General features: G+C 41.7%; 1 protein-coding gene across 7 annotated transcripts in view; it reads right to left on the minus strand.

Moving 5' to 3' along the window:
- Positions 1 to 2,292: 2,292 nt before the first annotated feature.
- LOC122561808 (S-adenosylhomocysteine hydrolase-like protein 2) overlaps positions 2,293 to 19,713 on the minus strand; it is a 99,849-nt gene continuing 82,428 nt past the window's right edge. For all 7 annotated transcript variants that reach the window (XM_087999432.1, XM_087999427.1, XM_087999430.1 and 4 more), the window contains 5 exons: positions 16,175 to 16,273; positions 14,843 to 14,911; positions 9,903 to 9,981; positions 9,075 to 9,195; positions 2,293 to 4,156 (listed from right to left, as the gene is read on the minus strand). In XM_087999432.1, the coding sequence (XP_087855558.1) occupies positions 4,150 to 4,156; positions 9,075 to 9,195; positions 9,903 to 9,981; positions 14,843 to 14,911; positions 16,175 to 16,273 (375 nt within the window). In that variant the 3' untranslated portion in view covers positions 2,293 to 4,149. The remainder of the gene's footprint in view (positions 4,157 to 9,074; positions 9,196 to 9,902; positions 9,982 to 14,842; positions 14,912 to 16,174; positions 16,274 to 19,713) is intronic.

A 19,713-nucleotide genomic window follows, 5' to 3' on the forward strand; every position in this document is an offset into this window, starting at 1 on the left:
GAACCTCTAACCTGTTCTTCGAACCACGGTATTTATGTGACTGATCCTATTCAGTTTCTGGCCAATGATAACCCACAGGACAGACGCCTCATTATAGGAAGGATGTGGATGGTTTAGAGAAGGTGCAGAGGAGATTTACCAAGATGCAGCCTTGACTGGAGGGCAGGTCTTATGAGGAAAGGTTGAGGGAGCTAGAGCTTTTCTCAGGGGGAGTGAAGAAGGATGAGAGGTGTACAAATAATAAGTGGCATAGATAGAGTGGATAGCCAGAGACTTTTTCCCAGGGCACAAATGGCTATCATGAGGGGGCATAACTTTAGGGTGGTTGGAGGAAGGTTTAGGTGAGATATCAGAGGTCGGTTCTTCACACAGAGTGGTAGGTGCGTGGAATGCATTGCCAGGAGTGGTAGTAGAGTCAGATACATTAGAGACATTTAAACAACTCTTGGATAGGCACATTGATGATAGTAAAACGTATCGTATGTGAGTTAATTTGAATTACTAGACCAATATGAAGAATATTTTGTTTTTTCTCAAAAGGATATGAAGAGACAAAACAATGGGATCTTTTGGATTAGTATGCTTAACTTTCCCCTCTTCACTCAAGCTTCTTTTCTCGCTCATCTTTCCTTAGCATCTATATCTGGCCATTAGGCATGTTATGAATTAACTTGTCACCTCTTGTTTCTATCTAGCAGGGGGTCAAAGATAAATGGCAAAGGTATCACAACTTGATGATTATAATTAATTGGAAATTAGCACAAGTAAGAACAACTGCAGACTGAGATACAGTCAAGGAAGTATGTTTTCAGGAGGTATTGTAAAGGACAGAAGCAAGGCAGTGGTAGTTAAGGGACCAAAGTGACAAAAGGCTTTGAACTAAAGATGATGTGGATAGGGTTGTAAAGGTAACCAAATTTGGAGGAGTAAAGGGAAATTTGCATGTAGAGTTGGAGCATATTGCAGAGAGTAGAATTTCAAGGACATTATGGTGGCTCAGTGGTTAGCACTGCTGCCTTACAGTGCCAGGGACCCGGGTTTAATTCCACCCTTGGGAGTTTGCACATTCTCCCAGTGTCTGTGTGGATTTCCTTTGGGTGCTCCGGTTTCCTCCCACAATCCAAAGATATGCAGGTTAGATGAACTGGCCATTCTAAATTGCTCATAATGTTCAGGGATGTATAGGCTAGGTGCATTAGTCAGGAGTAAATGTAGTAGACAGGAATGGGTCTGGGTAGGTTATTCTTCGGAGGGTTGGTGTGGACGTGTTTGACGGAAGGGCCTGTTTCCGCACTGTAGGAATTCTAATTCTAAGACATTGAGAGACTTGTAAACAAGGCCAGAAATTTTGTAATCAGTGCTGGATGGGAAGAAATGGGGAGCCAACGAATGTGAAATGAAAGGGGACTTAATGTGGAATACATTGTGGATCAGGTTGGAAGTTTGCTCGCTCAGCTGGTAGATTTATTCTCAGATGTTGTGTCACCATGTTAGGTAGCATCATCAGTGCACCTCTTATGAAGTGTTCGTGTTGTCCCACTTGCTATTCACATGTCTTAGTCTGTTGAGGTGGGTGATATCACTTCTGGTTCTTTTTCTAAGAGGTTGGTAAATGGGGTCCAAATCGATGTTTGTTAACAGAACTCCAGTTTGAATGCCAGGCCTCTAGGAATTCCTGTGCATGTCTTTGTTTGGCCTGCCTCAGGATGGATGTATTGTCCCAGTCAAACTGGTGTCCCTTTTCCTGTGTGTGCGCGTACTAATGATAGTTGGTCATGTCTTTTGGTGGCTAGTTGGTGCTCATGTATCCTGGTCACTAGTTTCCTGCCTGACTGTCCAATGCAATGTTTGTTGCAGTCTTTGCAGGGTATTTTTTCCAAATCATCTCCAAAATTGCAAATACATTGTGATTACAGGAGTTTTGGACATAAAGGCCAAATGAAAATGATAGCAAGATTCAGCATTTTGGTGTATGATAACCATAGATTGCAAACTAAACCTTCTTTATAACTAAGTCTTTAATTCACACATTATCAAATTTGTTCTCAAAGAGTTTAGATAGCTTCTAAGTCAGTATTAGGGATGGAGAAAGATGCTTCCCGCACTGCAAACCTATAACCATGGTGTGCTTGTGACCAACCAAGAAGAATGTCTTTGAGTTGGTCTGTCTCACTCTCCAATGCAAACACAGGGAATGAAAGCTAGAAAAATAACTTAAGTAATGTTGAAAATTAAAATACGCCTCATTGAAAAAATGATTCAGGTGCAACAGAAAAATCAAAATCAAAATACTTTGAATTTTATCAAGACTTTATTTGGGTTTAATGATTACAGATTCATTATTGCTCATCTACTACAATACTTGACCATTAATACAGTACTTAAAATAGTTACCTCAACTTTGAAACTGTTTGTGCAGATAAACAGATGATTTATTTTCTTTTAAAAGTTGATTTTTCTGCTCTCCTGAGCAGATTGCTGGTGTCCTCTTCCCCTCAAACGTTTATTTGTTACTTTTGATAATTATTACATTCACTGCCACCCCTTCTCCACGATCATAAAAATTAAAAATAAGTCACTAAAACTGGCTGAGATTCAGATATAGCCATTAGTTTTGAAGAAAATAAACCCACAAATATAGCAGCTTGCAGAAATGCATAGGGTCAAGATATTTGTTGAGATCCTAAAACAGATGTGACCAAATGTTTAAATAAGATAGCACTTGTTTAACATACATAATATATTTCTGACAAATAATTATACTGGTAGCCATTGATAGGTCAAGTGATTTGTCATTAGAGTACAAAATATGAAAATTTAATGGGGACAGGAATGGCGCAATGTATACAGCTTGATCTGACAGCTGACAGAGGGTCAGTGGACCAATCGGTGTTTTAAAATCTGTAGGTTTATGGTTAAAATCATGTAACATTTTGCCATTTACTGCCTGGACGAATTCGCTGCAGTACACCTTCAGACAAAAATTCTGAAATCAATGCAAATGTTAGACTGGGCTAAGGGCAAATCACAAGTCCTAACCATCAGTTATCAGTTTGTAACAGCTAGTACCATTTGAAGCTTCCAAGGATGATGGGAAAAATAGAATAATAAATTAAGTCAAAAACACACTGGCATCAAACACCACAATTGTGTTTCACAATGTAAGTCCACTGGTATGCTAACAAATGCAGCTTTTCTTTATAAAACAGCCAATAACTCCACTCTTTCATTTAAGAGCTGCTGAGCCAAAATGCAATTTTATTCTACTTGTACTTTGAATCAATCACAAAATAACTAGACAGCTCACTTTTTTTTAAATTCAAAAAAGAAATACCAAAAGGTGGATGAAGGGTCTGCAGATTGCCTGTGCAACATTTGGTGACCCAGTCAGTCCCACACATTGTTCTAGGCTTCACATGCTCCAATGACTCAAAGCTAGTGCCCTAGGTGAGGCAGAAGCAACTCACATTTACAACAGGTGACACCAACTATCAAACACTGTCAGGGACTTGAGTCAAGAACAGCAGCTCTGTAAAGAAGAAATTTTAAGTGCTACACTACCTGACCAGTCAGACAGTTCCTAGTCTGCTAGACCTGACTCCTTAAAAAAGATTCGGAAACAGAACATAAGTGACAAGTTATAGTTTGAGTGCTCCAGCTCATTCTGCTGGACCTTTCTTTTCAAAAAAATCTCCTCAGAGGAAGTCTACAATGATATTCAAAATATGAAGCAATTAACCATTTCTTTGCCTTGCTGTTTTATTCAACAAAAAACAAACTAAAAAAAACAAAGAAAGAAAAAAAAGACTGGAATATGTGCACCTTAAATCTTTTAAAACAGCTGACGGTTTGATTTTTCATTTTGCATTGTTTCATTTCCGCAGTTAATAGCTAGGATGTTACCAATTCACTATTTTAAATTTTAAAACACTACAGCAATAGAAGAAAAATAATCACATTAAGCGGAAACACTTTGTCATCTTCTAGTGCAGTAAAACCGTCTGGTGGGATTATACACATTCTATTTAAATAAATAAATGACTATATACCTAAAACTACTTAATCAAGGCCAGCTCAAAATCAGAGGTTTTGATCCTGTACAGTAGTGATGAAAGACTCCTCCTTTTGTTTGTTGTTATAGTTTTGCATTTAATACCTAGGACAAAAGAAACGCACAAAGTATCAGCAAATGCTTCAACTAGGCTAGTGTCAGGTAAAAGACAGGAGTCACTTCTACACAAAGTTCGTCACCTGACATTTATTCTCTGCAGAATTTCTTGAGTTACAGTTTGAATAGTTCCTTGCCCCATTCTTCACAGCCCTATCTGTAGATGCAAAAAGTGCAGCTATGTTGGGTTCCAGAGCACTGGTGCTGCCCATCCAAGAGTAGTTTTTCTTTGTATTGTTATGAACTGCAAGTGTTTGCTAGGGAACCACAGGAGACAGATCAATCCTGTATCTGTGTGTTTATAGCGCAGGAGTTTTACAAAAAGTTAAACCTGGCCAAAGAATATTTGATGCTGGGTCAGGTGCAAAAATAATAAATTTTTCGCATCAGAGAGCAGCAGGAGCTGGGCGGAAGTGAAGGCAGAGCACAAAGCTGGTCGGGAAGGTAAGTGATTGCTATTAAAGTGGGTGTGTTCTAGACCCCAGGTCCTACAAAGTAGGGCCTCCCTCCCTCCCTCCTCCTCTAACCTAAATTAAAAGTCCACAGACTTGCCCCAAAAAAAGAGGGTCCAAGGAAGTTTCTGTGGATTGAAGAGTGAGGCTTTAGCTCAGGAGTCTTTGACAAGGAGGTTGAGTGAAGTGATTACGCCACAGTTGAAGAGGGTGAAGACATGACTGCCAAGCTGGTTCAGTGTGTTACGTGCTTGATGTGGGAGGTCAACAACTCTGGTGTGTCTGGCTCGTATAAGTGTGGAAAGTGTGTGCACGTTCAGCTACTAACAGAGCATATTGCAGCACTGATGAAAGAACTCGAGGACCTTAGGCTCATCCGAGAGAACGAGATCTTTCTGGACAAGACCTTCAGCGAGGTTATGACACCAATCGTACCAGAAGAGAGCAGACAATGAGGAATGCAGAGAGGAGACAGGTGCAAGATACCCCGGGGGAAGTACCTGTCAGGAACAAGTTGAATCTTTTGGAAACTGTAGAGACAGATGACACTGCCAGTCCGTGAGGCGGCCAGGTCTGTCAATCAAAAGTTGGCGTGGAGACAGAGCGGAAGAGTCGGACATCGCACAGAACCGTGGTAATAGGGGACTCCATAGTGAGAGGAACTGACCGGGGCTTTTGTGGCAGCAGATGGGACTTAAGGATGGTGTGTTGCTTTCCTGGTGCCAGGGTTAAAGACATCACAGACAGAGTGCAGGAAATCCTCAAGGACGAAGGTGAAGAGCCAGAAGTGGTGGTACATGTCGGGAAGAAGAGGAGGAACATACTACAGCGAGACTTCGGAGAACTAGGAAGAAGGCTGAAAAGCAGGTCGTCCAAGGTGGTTATCTCCTCGGGCTGGTGAGGCCAGAAACAGGGAGATAATAGATTTGAACGTGTGGCTGGGGAACTGGTGCAGGAAGCAAGGATCTAAATTCTTGGATTACTGGGGTATATTTTGTGGTAAGCATAAATTCTACAAGAGAGACGGTTTGCACCTTAATAGGTTAGGGACCAGCATTCTGGCAGGCAGGTTTACTACTGCAACACAGTTACGTTTAAACTAAGTAGCGGGGGGGAGGGGACAAACCGGATGTTTAAGAAGGAAATTGGAGCGAAAGTTAGAACAACAGAAGTCAAGAAAGACAACTGTATCAATGAGGCAGAAAACTCAGAAAGGGATCATGCTGTAAGGTTGAGTGAAATAGGAGTTGATGGGAAGGGTGAGGGCAGTAACAAATTAAAAATACTATACATGAATGCACGAAGCATTAGAAATAAGTTGGATGAGCTTGAGGCTCTTTTGGAAATTGGCAGATACGATATTGTGAGACGTGGCTTCAAGTGGACAGGGCCTGGGAAATGAATATTCAAGGCTACACGTGCTATCGTAAGGATAGACTGACGGGCAGAGGGGGTGGGGTGGCCATGTTGGTAAGGGACAATATTCAGTCCCTTGCACGGGGGGACCTAGAATGAGGGGATGGAGAGTCAGTGTGGATAGAGCTGAGAAATACTAAGGGTAAAAAGACCCTCTTGGGAGTTATCTACAGGCCCCCAAACAGTAGTCTGGTTGTCGGATGTAAGTTAAATCAGGAGCTGAAATTGGCCTGTCGCAATGATGTTACTACAGTCGTTATGGGGGATTTCAACATGCAGGTCGACTGGGAGAATCAGGATGGTATTGGTCCTCAAGAAAGAGACTTTGTGGAGTGCATCCGAGATGGATTCTTAGAACAGCTGGTGCTGGAGCCGACCAGGGAGAAGGCAATTCTGGATCTGGTATTGTGCAACAAACCAGAATTGGTCAGAGACCTCGAAGTGAAGGAGCCATTGGGAAGTACTGACCATAATACATTAAGCTTCAATCTGCAATTTGAGAGGGAGAGGGTACAATCAGAAGTGACAATATTTCTGTTGAATAAAGGGAACTATGGAGCTATGAGGGAGGAGCTGGCCAAAGTTCAATGGTGCAATACCTTAGCAGGAATGACAGTGGAAGAACAATGGCAGATATTTCTGTGTATAATGCAGAAGTTGCAGGATCAGTTCATTCCAAAAAGGAAGAAAGATCCTAGGAGGAGACATGGGTGGCTGTGGCTGACGAGGGAAGTTAAGAAACATATAAAGTTAAAAGAGAAAAAGTATAACATAGTAAAGATAAGTGGGAAAACAGAGGACTGGGAAGCTTTTAAAGAACAACAGAGGATTACGAAGGAGGAAATACGCAGAGAAAAAATGAGGTACGAAGGTAAACTGGCCAATAATATAAAGGAGAATAGTAAAAGCTTTTTTAGGTATGTGAAAGGCAAAAAAATGGTTAAGACTAAAATTGGGCCCTTGAAGACAGAAACAGGGGAATATATTACGGGGAACAAAGAAATGGTAGAAGAATTGCATTGGTACTTCAGATTTGTGTTCACTGGGGAAGACACAAGCAATCTCCGAGGTAACAGTGGCTGAAGGACCTGAACTTGAGGGAATTTATATTTGCCAGGAATTGGTGTTAGAGAGACTGTTAGGTCTGAAGGTTGATAAGTCCCCGGGGCCTGATGGTCTACATCCCAGGGTACTGAAGGAGGTGGCTCGAGAAATCGTGGATGCGTTGGTGATTATTTTCCAGAGTTCGTTAGATTCGGGATCAGTTCCTGCGGATTGGAGGGTGGCTAATGTTGTACCACTTTTTAAGAAAGGTGGGAGAGAGAAAACAGGAAATTATAGACCAGTTAGTCTGACCTCAGTGGTGGGAAAGATGCTGGAGTCTATTATAAAGGATGAAATTATGACACATCTGGATAGTAGTAACAGGATAGGTCAGAGTCAGCATGGATTTATGAAGGGGAAATCACGCTTGACTAATCTTCTGGAATTTTTTAAGGATGTAACTCTGAAGATGGACGAGCGAGATCCAGTAGATGTAGTGTATCTGGACTTTCAGAAAGCTTTTGATAAAGTCCCACACAGGAGGTTAGTGAGCAAAATTAGGGTGCATGGTATTGGGGGCAAAGTACTAACTTGGATTGAATGTTGGTTGGCTGATAGGAAACAAAGAGTAGTCATAAACGGCTCCATTTCGGAATGGCAGGCAGTGAACAGTGGGGTACCGCAGGGATCAGTACTGGAACCGCAGCTTTTTACAATATATGTTAATGATATAGAAGATGGTATTAGCAATAACATTAGCAAATTTGCTGATGATACTAAGCTGAGTGGCAGGGTGAAATGTGATGAGGATGTTAGAAGATTACAGGGTAACCTGGACAAGTTAGGTGAGTGGTCAGATGCATGGCAGATGCAGTTTAATGTGGATAAATGTATGGTTCTCACTTTGGTGGCAAGAACAGGAAGGCAGATTACTACCTAAATGGAATCAATTTAGGTAAAGGGGCAGTACAGAGAGATCTGAGTGTTCTTGTACACCAGCCAATGAAGGTAAGCATGCAGGTACAAGCAGGTCGTGAAGAAGGCTAATTGCATGCTGGGCTTCATAACAAGAGGGATTGAGTATAGAAGCAAAGAGGTTCTTCTGCAGCTGTACAGGGCCCTGAGACCACACCTGGAGTATTGTGTGCAGTTCTGCTCTCCAAATTTGAGGCAAGACATTCTGGCTATTGAGGGAGTGCAGCGTCGGTTCACGAGGTCAATTCCTGGAATGGCGGGATTACCTTACACTGAAAGACTGGAGCGACTGGGCGTGTATACCCTTGAGTTTAGAAGACTGAGAGGGGATCTGATTGAGACATAAGATTATTAAAGGATTGGACACTCTGGAGGCAGGAAACATGTTTCTGCTGATGGATGAGTGCCGAACCAGAGGACACAGCTTAAAAATACGGGGTAGAACATTTAGGACAGAGCTCAGGAGAAACTTCTTCACCCAGAGAGTGGTGGCTGTGTGGAATGCTCTGCCCCAGAGGGCAGTGGAGGCCCAGTCTCTGGATTCATTTAAGAAAGAGTTGGATAGAGCTCTCAAGGATAGTGGAATCAAGGGTTATGGAGATAAGGCAGGAACAGGATACTGATTAAGGATGATCAGCCATGATCATATTGAATGGTGGTGCAGGCTCAAAAGAGTAGAATGGCCTACTCCTGCACCTATTGTCTATTTCAGACCTCGATAAATACAAAAATGCAATCATTTGAGAGGCCATGGTTTATGATTTGTAAATAGATAAATTCATAATGGCCATGATCATTTCAAAACTGGGATCCTTAAACAGTTTAAAGCGGAGCTGCTTTTCACTCTTTTAGATGTTTGCATTTTTGTTCCTCTTAGGGTAAGGAATCGGTTTCATCCATAGTTCCAATCAGAATGCCCAATCTTTTACCCATCATTACATTCAAATCTGCTACCTATCAATAGCTGAACTTATCATGACCCAAAATTGTCAATTTAACAACTTTTGTTTGCCTCTTACCGATAATAATTTGGCTTGAAAGGGCCATTCTTGTTCAACCCCAGGTATTTTGCCTGTTCATCTGACAATTCTGTCAGATGTGCATCAAATGTGGGCAGGTGAAGACTTGCTACATATTCATCTGAAAAACATGAGTTAACAATAGATTCAGAAGTTTTAATAATTTATAAATTGACTTTAGTCCAGTAAAGACCCAGTCCACAAAGCTTTTTGTTGAATTCTTCTGGTCAGCCTGCGAAATAACAGTTCACAAATCACCACAGGACAAACTCCTGAAAAAGTGTGTTTGTCTTTTGTGCCATTTTAGATATTCATCTGTCTCTGGTATCTGTGAGACCACCTGTCTTGTGCCCTCTCTGATCACGTGTGCGCACACATGCACGTTTGTCAAGTAGTTTCAAATAAGGCTAAATAAAGTAAAAGTACAATTTCACATGGGCAGCTAAGCTGCAAGTAGTATCCCTCCTGCTCTCTCACCTGGCCACGTGAGAAAATGAAGAATTGAAAATTGATTATTTTTTCCTTATGGTCAATAAATGAGAACATGCTGTGTAGAAATTTCAGAATGAATCATAACCGTTTTGCTCAATTAAGAAATAAGTTCTCTTTCTTTCATTTCTTTTTGGTCAATTTATTTAAATGTATAAGTCAAGTTCTATCAAACTACCACATCCACATGAATTTAATTTGCTCCACATATGGGTGGATGCTGACAATGATCAATCATTCAAAGCTCTGAAATTTTGAATTCAATCCCAAGATCTGCCGCTCTGGGTCACCTTCAGAGCATGTACTGCAGCAAATGTATGTATGTGTTGTGGAACTTACCCATTTTCTTAGGCAGCAAGTAAACATCTTGCTTGTACCGTCCTTCTGGGGCATTGTACAGCTCTATCATTGCCAGTGCCTATGGATAACAAACCAAGTTCTTAACTTCTACATTTTGTATAAACAGTGAAAGTAATAAGTAAAACAAAATGGCTTGCAGCTCAAACTATTTGGCTTCAAACACAGTCATAGTTGCCCACAATGCTTGGACTCAGTGCCACTTTGGCTGACTAGGGTGCATGAGTGGTTTTGAGACAGGCATGTGATATTGGGCAAGAACAGGATGAGCCTCAGCTACAGTTCATTCCTCTCCCTCCTACCATGTTCCAGAAGACTGTTCATTATCTAGCATGGTTAACAGACATGGGTGAAGTAACACAAACATGTGAGGTAACAGACGGCTGTCATTCTCAAAATAAAATTGTTCTTTAGCAAGACTCAATTCTTTCAGGATAGGAAAAAGTTGGGTTGAAAATTAGTTCATGTTAAAAATGTGGGAAGTCAAAGCAAATGTATCAACAATTGTTCAAAAATTATTTGGTTGGAAGAAACGTTCCAACGTGCGTTAAACTGGGGCAGAGGTTTTCATTCAATTGCCAGTTAACAATTAAAGCCTCAAGGGGTTTCTAGCAACTCTTCCCATGACGCTGCTGGAGGTCTTTGTTATATACGCTGAGACAATACTTGTTCCTTATAACTAATACCTGTGTGTTTTGTGCTGATCAGGAAGCCCTTAAATGTGTTATCTTGGGAAATAAGAACTCAGTTCTCAGAAGTAAATATTTAGTCATTCTTAACAATCATTTTCCCCAATTAAAATAGAGTCCACAAGCAATGCATGAAATAGTGCAACATTAAAGGAAACCTAGAAGGGAAAATGTTTATTTATGTCTATCTCCTCCATCCACTACTGAAGGTCCCAACTTGGGCTCAAGTACAGTTGTCAACTTTCCTCTTAACCCTGCAATCGAGTAACAAAGGCACATGAAAGTGCATTTTTCTGCAGTGGCGCACTAGAAGGTCAAGAATGGAAACACCTGCCAAGATTTTCTTTTCTTTAGCTCCGGGACTTTGAAGCCACCTATCTATACGCCATCCCAGACAAGATCAACTAATAAAACAGAAAATGTTAATTGCATAAATGCTACAGAAAGCTCAAAATAACCAGTGCACCTACTAATTGTACCTTTGGTTCAAATGCCATTTTGTTCCAGCTTGATACAATACAGTTTGATTACCAGTACAGTGGGTGGAAGCAATATACATCAAGAATAATACTGTGAATAATGCAGTGCTGTGTCACTGAAAGTATACATTTAAACAAAACTGATCAGCCAAACAGAACCAAATTGTTTTACAGTTGTTGACCCAAATCTGGGCAATCTTGGCAGCCTGCACGTCACACTGACAATCAAACTCAGTGTAGATGATAGAGAGATCTGAGTCACCTGTTCTAGTGAATTGTAAAGACCCCAATTTACAACAACCTCTATTTATAATGCACCTCTTAAATCATAAAGCATCCCATGTTTCTTTAGAGGAGATTATGAAACTCAAAAAACAGCAACAAAAATAGTGCCGTAGAAAGAAAGCAGATTTGGCAGCTTCTGTAGAGAGCAAAACTGAGAGCAAATGTTGAGTCCAGTGATGCTCCATCAGAATTGACAATAGGTAGGCAAAGATGTTATTTATGCTGACACTCAGGTGGGGGAAAGAGGAGTTTTCTAAGAGCCGATATTGGAGGCAGTTGTTTGGGACCACAAGAAATGGAATAGCAGAAGGTTGTTCAGGTGTTCGAGCCTGCTCCACCATTCAACAGGATCATGGTTGATACAACATTCCTGACATCCACTTTCTTGCGTTTTCCCATAAATCTCGATTCCTTCACTGATCAAGAATCCATACATTTATCTCAGCCTTAAATATACACAAGGACTCTGGAACTCCTTGCCCCAGAGAGATGTGGGGGCAAAGATTCAACCCTCAGAAGAAACTCCTTCACAACTCAGTCTTAAATTGTCACCCCTTTATTCTGAGAGTATGCAGCCTGATCATCAACTCTCCCTTGAGGGGAAACATCCTCTCAGCATTTACCCTGGCAAGCTCCTTGAGGAAGAGGCTGGAAGAACAGTTAGCCAGGCAGCATCAGGAGGTGGAGAAGTCAACATTTCAGATGTAACTCCTCTTCAGGACTGGGAGTGGGTGTAAGGGGAGATGCAGATAAAGGGGCTGGCACAGGCAGTGTGAGGTAGGGATAGGTTAAACAGTTAGAGGGTACATCCTGATTGGTCGATAGGAGGAATGAATCTGGTAGGTAGTTAGAAGGAATGGTTGATGAGAGGAATGGAAGGGAGGGGTTGGGAAGGCAGTTGGGTGATGGGACGGGATGTGACTTGAAATTGGAGAAATCGATGTTGAGTCCTTCAGGCTGTAAGCTGCCCATCTCCTGCTACACTCACCCCCAGCTCTGAAGAAGGGTTACACCTGAAACATTGACTTCACCTCCTGATGCTGCCTGGCTAACTGTTCTTCCAGCCTCTTCCTCAAGGAGCTTGCCAGGGTAAATGCTGAGAGGATGTTTCCCCTCAAGGGAGAGTTGATGATCAGGCTGCATACTCTCAGAATAAAGGGGTGACAATTTAAGACTGAGTTGTGAAGGAGTTTCTTCTGAGGGTTGAATCTTTGCCTCCACATCTCTCTGGGGCAAGGAGTTCCAGAGTCCTTGTGTATATTTAAGGCTGAGATAAATGTATGGATTCTTGATCAGTGAAGGAATCGAGATTTATGGGAAAACGCAAGAAAGTGGATGTCAGGAATGTTGTATCAACCATGATCCTGTTGAATGGTGGAGCAGGCTCGAACACCTGAACAACCTACTGCTATTCCATTTCTTGTGGTCCCAAACAACTGCCTCCAATATCGGCTCTTAGAAAACTCCTCTTTCCCCCACCTGAGTGTCAGCATAAATAACATCTTTGCCTACCTATTGTCAATTCTGATGGAGCATCACTGGACTCAACATTTGCTCTCAGTTTTGCTCTCTACAGAAGCTGCCAAATCTGCTTTCTTTCTACGGCACTATTTTTGTTGCTGTTTTTTTGAGTTTCATAATCTCCTCTAAAGAAACATGGGATGCTTTATGATTTAAGAGGTGCATTATAAATAGAGGTTGTTGTAAATTGGGGTCTTTACAATTCACTAGAACAGGTGACTCAGATCTCTCTATCATCTACACTGAGTTTGATTGTCAGTGTGACGTGCAGGCTGCCAAGATTGCCCAGATTTGGGTCAACAACTGTAAAACAATTTGGTTCTGTTTGGCTGATCAGTTTTGTTTAAATGTATACTTTCAGTGACACAGCACTGCATTATTCACAGTATTATTCTTGATGTATATTGCTTCCACCCACTGTACTGGTAATCAAACTGTATTGTATCAAGCTGGAACAAAATGGCATTTGAACCAAAGGTACAATTAGTAGGTGCACTGGTTATTTTGAGCTTTCTGTAGCATTTATGCAATTAACATTTTCTGTTTTATTAGTTGATCTTGTCTGGGATGGCGTATAGATAGGTGGCTTCAAAGTCCCGGAGCTAAAGAAAAGAAAATCTTGGCAGGTGTTTCCATTCTTGACCTTCTAGTGCGCCACTGCAGAAAAATGCACTTTCATGTGCCTTTGTTACTCGATTGCAGGGTTAAGAGGAAAGTTGACAACTGTACTTGAGCCCAAGTTGGGACCTTCAGTAGTGGATGGAGGAGATAAGACATAAATAAACATTTTCCCTTCTAGGTTTCCTTTAATGTTGCACTATTTCATGCAATGCTTGTGGACTCTATTTTAATTGGGGAAAATGATTGTTAAGAATGACTAAATATTTACTTCTGAGAACTGAGTTCTTATTTCCCAAGATAACACATTTAAGGGCTTCCTGATCAGCACAAAACACACAGGTATTAGTTATAAGGAACAAGTATTGTCTCAGCGTATATAACAAAGACCTCCAGCAGCGTCATGGGAAGAGTTGCTAGAAACCCCTTGAGGCTTTAATTGTTAACTGGCAATTGAATGAAAACCTCTGCCCCAGTTTAACGCACGTTGGAACATTTCATGCTAGTCTATCTTGGATTCCAGCATCTGCAGTTTTTTTGTCGTCTCTAAGCACTTTAAGAATCCTGTTTCAACAAGATCACCTCATTCTTCTAAACTCCAGTGAGTACAGTCCCAATCAGTTTAGCTTTGCTATAACGTAGAAGCAAGCTGTGGGCTGAGGACAAAACAAACAGTTAGAAATGGCCATGATTGATATGATGGGAATTGCCACATGACATGGTAAGATCAAGTTAGAGACAAATGCCTCTTGAATCCATGCAGAAGAAATTCATTTGCTGAAAGTGTTTCATGTCAGTCTCACAGCACACATCTCCATTCCATTGTTACCAAGTAAGGACCATAAAAACATATTTCTGGTTTGGGTCTGGTCCATTCCTCCTGCCGGCAGTGTGGCGGTTTCAGTGGTGGTAGCATGATGGTTCTGATTTATTCCTTGTGGCTAAGGCAGCAATGTGGCAGCTTTGGGTGGTAACTAAATTGACAATGGCTTGAACGACAAATTCAGCACTGGTGGCTTGGTGGCTCCAGACTATTCGTCTTTGCTACTGCAGTGATGGTGTCAGCTTCAGCTGTGTTAGCTTGGTGGGTCCGGTCTGGAAATCCTTACTTTGACAATCTCAGCAGCGGTGTTCCATAGCTACTTCATAAACCCAGATTGCCATGGGGGGAACAAAAGACGAATTTTGTCCTAACTTTGTCTCAATTATTTCTTTTTATAATTTCTGTAACTAAAATTGTGCCAAATTGTGGCAACTGATACACATCTCACTTATTTTCATAAATACAAGTGACGACAATAAATTGCTATACTATTCGGTTATCCCTTACCTGTGTGGTAGCAGTAATTGACAGCACGAAGGTAGGGACAGTGGAGCAGCTCAAGTTAAGCAGTCGTCCCTAGATAAAACAAAAAAATAGGACACAGTTATTCAATTCCAGATCTTTAACCCTGAAACAAAACTGAACACGGGGTAATCTCAAGAGCCAAGCTTCAACTGCCCAGTGATGTTATTTTTATTAAAATTCTCAATTGTCATAACTAGCTGTTGCCTAAAAGCACAGCTTTTTTAAAAAAATCAGAAGATGGGTACATATTAGCGAGAGCATTTTGTCCACCATCTATACTATTCATTTAGTAAGAGCACAGAGACCCCATTACAGTTGTAATGAAGGTAACTCTTAAAGAGGACCACGCTGATTTCCTTGCCCTACCAATCCCTCAGTAATTCTATTTTTATCTATCAAATTAAAATCAAGACTTTCAATCTCCTGTTGCTTCTATACCTCTGATGTCTTCTGTGAGTCTTTCCTGAAACCCCTAAATACTCATTCATGCTGTTCATTAGCAACTTATTTGAAAAAGAAAATACACCTTTAGTTTCCACACGTATGCTGACAGCATCCAGCTCTACCTCACCATCAGCACTCAGGACTCTTTTCACCCGTACTAAATTGTCAGATTGTCTGACATCCAGGACTGGACAATACTTCCCACAACCAAACACGAAGATCAAAGCCATTATTTTTGGAGCCAATATAAACCCAGTTCCTTAGCTACTAACCCCATGTACCCTGGCAACTGTGCGAGGGTAAACCACACTATTTGCAACCTTTTGTCATATCTGAACAGATGATGAGTTACTGAGTACACATTTGAGCCATTACCAAAACTATCTATTTCTACATTTGTAACACCCAAACTGTTCTCGCTTACCTACACTATCTCATCAAATTTAAAATTCAAATTCAGGTTTACAAGTGCTTCCATGGTCTCACTCCTCCCTATCTTTGTAGACACTTTTACTTATTTATTTCTAGCCTCTTCAAGGTTCCCAGAATTGCTCCATCATTGTTGGCCCTACCTGCGGTTGCTTAAGCTGTGGAATTCCCTCCTCTGGATCTCTTTCCTTCTTAAGAACTCTACTTTTGGTCAATATTTTAATTACCTGTCTGAATATTACCCAATGTGGCTCAATATCTAGCTTTATTTCATAAGCCTTATGTGAAGTACTTTGGGATGTTTTACCACACTCAAGGTGGTTTATAAGTAAATAGTTGGTTTCATAACCTCCAGAAAATTGGCACAGAAATGATGGGACAGGTATTTACAAATTACATAGACCAATGGTAAACTGAACATATTGACAAATACAAAAATACCTCAGCCAGCAACACAATCCTCTTCCCATCTGGCCAAATGACATGATCGACTTGTGACCTAACACGCTCCCATGTGAGCTCTGGTGTTCGAAGGCTTGCCTTAAAAAACAAAATACGTGGCATTACTAAAGGTGCAATGCATACCAATTCTTGCTTTTGAAAATGCATATTGGGCAGTTACATCCTCATCACTCTGGGTATTCAAACTGACCAACTACTTGATCTGCCCTAACAGCATTGCATACACTGACCGCATGATGGACTGCAGTAATTTAAGAAGGCTGCACTCCTCCACCTTTTCAAGGCCAAGAAGGGATGAATAACAAACATTGCCTAGCCATTAATGCCCACACCTAGTGAAAGGCTCAAAGAAAAATTGGCATTCATAAAATTATTGACAGAAATAGTGGGTGGCCCCTCTGATGGGCGGGAGATGGTTTGCTGTTTGGGCCAGCACTTATTGCCCATCCCTAACTGCCCTTGAGAAGTGGGAATGAGCTGCTCTTTTGAACCACATGGTGTAGCTACACATACAGTGATGTCAATAAATGAGTTTGCTTATTTTGATCCAGCACCAATGAAGGAACAGGAAAATAGTTTGAGGTCAGGATGCGGCATGGCTTAGACAGAAACTTGCATGTTGTGGTGTTTGCATAAGACCATAAGACATAGGAGTGGAAGTAAGGCCATTCGGCCCATCGAGTCCACTCCGCCATTCAATCATGGCTGATGCGCATTTCAGCTCCACTTACCAGCGTTCTCCCCGTAGCCCTTAATTCCTCGAGACAACAAGAATCTATCAATCTCGGCCTTGAAGACATTTAGCGTCCCGGCTTCCACTGCACTCCGTGGCAATGAATTCCACAGGCCCACCACTCTCTGGCTGAAGAAATGTCTCCGCATTTCTGTTCTGAAATGACCCCCTCTAATTCTAAGGCTGTGTCCACGGGTCCTAGTCTCCTCGTTTAACTGAAACAATTTCCTAGCATCCACCTTTTCCAAGCCATGTATTATTTTGTACGTCTCTATTAAGTCACCCCTTAATCTTCTAAACTCCAACGAATACAATCCCAGTATCCTCAGCCGTTCCTCATATGTTAGGCCTGTCATTCCAGGGATCATCCGTGTGAATCTCCGCTGGACACGTTCCAGTGCCAGTATGTCCTTCCTGAGGTGTGGGGACCAAAACTGGACACAGTACTCCAAATGGGGCCTAACCAGAGCTTTATAAAGTCTTAGTAGTACATCTCTGCTTTTATATTCCAACCCTCTTGAGATAAGAGACAACATTGCATTCGCTTTCTTAATCACGGACTCAACCTGCATGTTTACCTTTAGAGAATCCTCGACTAGCACTCCCAGATCCCTTTGTGCTTTGGCTTTATTAATTTTCTCACCATTTAGAAAGTAGTCTATGCTTTTATTCTTTTTGCCAAAGTGCAAGACCTCGCACTTGCTCACGTTAAATTCTATCAGCCATTTCCTGGACCACTCTCCCAACCTGTCTAGATCCTTCTGTAGCCTCCCCACTTCCTCAGTACTACCTGCCTGTCCACCTAACTTCGTATCATCGGCAAACTTCGCTAGAATGCCCCCGGTTCCCTCATCCAAATCATTAATATATAATGCGAACAGCTGTGGCCCCAGCACCGAACCCTGCGGGACACCGCTCGTCACCGGCTGCCATTCTGAAAAAGAACCTTTTATCCCAACTCTCTGCCTTCTGTTAGACAGCCAATCCTCAATCCATCCCAGCAGCTCACCTCGAACATCATGGGCCCTCACCTTGCTCAGCAGCCTCCCGCGTGGCACCTTATCAAAGGCCTTTTGAAAGTCTAGATAGACCACATCCACTGGGATTCCCTGGTCTAACCTACTTATTACCTCTTCAAAAAATTCCAACAGGTTTGTCAGGCATGACCTCCCTTTACTAAATCCATGTTGACTTGTTCTAATCAGACTCTGCTCTTCCAAGAATTTAGAAACCTCATCCTTAATGATGGATTCTAGAATTTTACCAACAACCGAGGTTAAGCTGATTGGCCTATAATTTTCCATCTTTTGCCTTGATCCTTTCTTGAACAAGGGGGTTACAACAGCCATCTTCCAATCATCCGGGACCTTTCCTGACTCCAGTGACTCTTGAAAGATCTCAACCAATGCCTCTGCTATTTCCTCGGCCACCTCTCTCAGAACTCTAGGGTGTATCCCATCGGGGCCAGGAGATTTATCAATTTTAAGACTTTTTAACTTTTCTAGCACTATCTCTTTCGTAATGGCAACCATACTCAACTCAGCCCCGTGACACCCTTTAATTTTTGGGATATTACTCATGTCTTCCACTGTGAAAACTGACGCAAAGTACTTGTTAAGTTCTCCTGCTATTTGCTTATTTCCCATCACTAGGCTTCCTGCATCAGTTTGAAGTGGCCCAATGTCTACTTTTGCCTGTCGTTTGTTTCTTATGTACTGAAAGAAACTTTTACTATTATTTCTAATATTACTGGCTAGCCTACCTTCATATTTGATCCTCTCCTTTCTTATTACACTCTTTGTTATCCTCTGTTTGCTTTTGTATCCTTCCCAATCTTCTGATTTCCCACTGTTCTTAGCCACTTTATAGGATCTCTCTTTTTCTTTAATACATTTCCTGACTTCCTTTGTCAGCCAAGGTTGTCTAATCCCTCCCCGGTTAATCTTTCTTTTCTTGGGAATGAACCTCTGTACAGTGTCCTCAATTATACCTACAAACTCCTGCCATTTTTGCTCTACTGTCTTCCCGGTTAGCCTCTGCTTCCAGTCTATTTTAGTCAGTTCCTCTCTCATGCCCTCATAATTACCTTTATTCAACTGTAACACCATTACATCCGATTTTGCCTTCTCCCTTCCAAACTCCAGACTGAACTCTACCATATTATGGTCGCTACTTCCTAAGGGTTCCCTTACTTTAAGATCTTTTATAGAGTCTGGTTCATTGCAAAGCACTAGGTTCAGAATAGCCTGCTCTCTTGTGGGCTCCATGACAAGCTGTTCCAAAAAGCCATCCTGTAAGCATTCCATGAATTCCCTTTCTTTAGATCCACTAGCAACATTATTTACCCAGTCCACCTGCATATTGAAGTCTCCCATGATCACTGTGACCTTGCCTTTCTGACATGCCTTCTCTATTTCCCGGTACATGTTGCGTCCCTGGTCCTGACCACTGTTAGGAGGTCTATACACAACTCCAATTATGTTTTTTTTGCCTTTGTGGTTCCTCAATTCCACGCACACAGACTCCACATCATCCGACGCTATGTCATTCAATACCATAGATTTAATTTTGTTCTTAACTAACAAGGCAACCCCACCCCCTCTGCCCACCTCTCTGTCTTTTCGATAAGTTGAAAAACCATGGAGGTTTAACTGCCAGTCCTGACCCCCCTGTAACCAAGTCTCTGTGATGCCTACTACATCGTAATCACTCACTATTATCTGTGCCATTAGTTCATCGGCTTTGTTATGAATGCTACGAGCATTCAGGTAAAGTGCCTTAATGC

Source organism: Chiloscyllium plagiosum, unplaced genomic scaffold (genome assembly GCF_037043375.1).
Source record: "Chiloscyllium plagiosum isolate Xiang-an unplaced genomic scaffold, Cpla_swu_hap1 HiC_scaffold_23, whole genome shotgun sequence".
NCBI lineage: Eukaryota > Metazoa > Chordata > Chondrichthyes > Orectolobiformes > Hemiscylliidae > Chiloscyllium > Chiloscyllium plagiosum.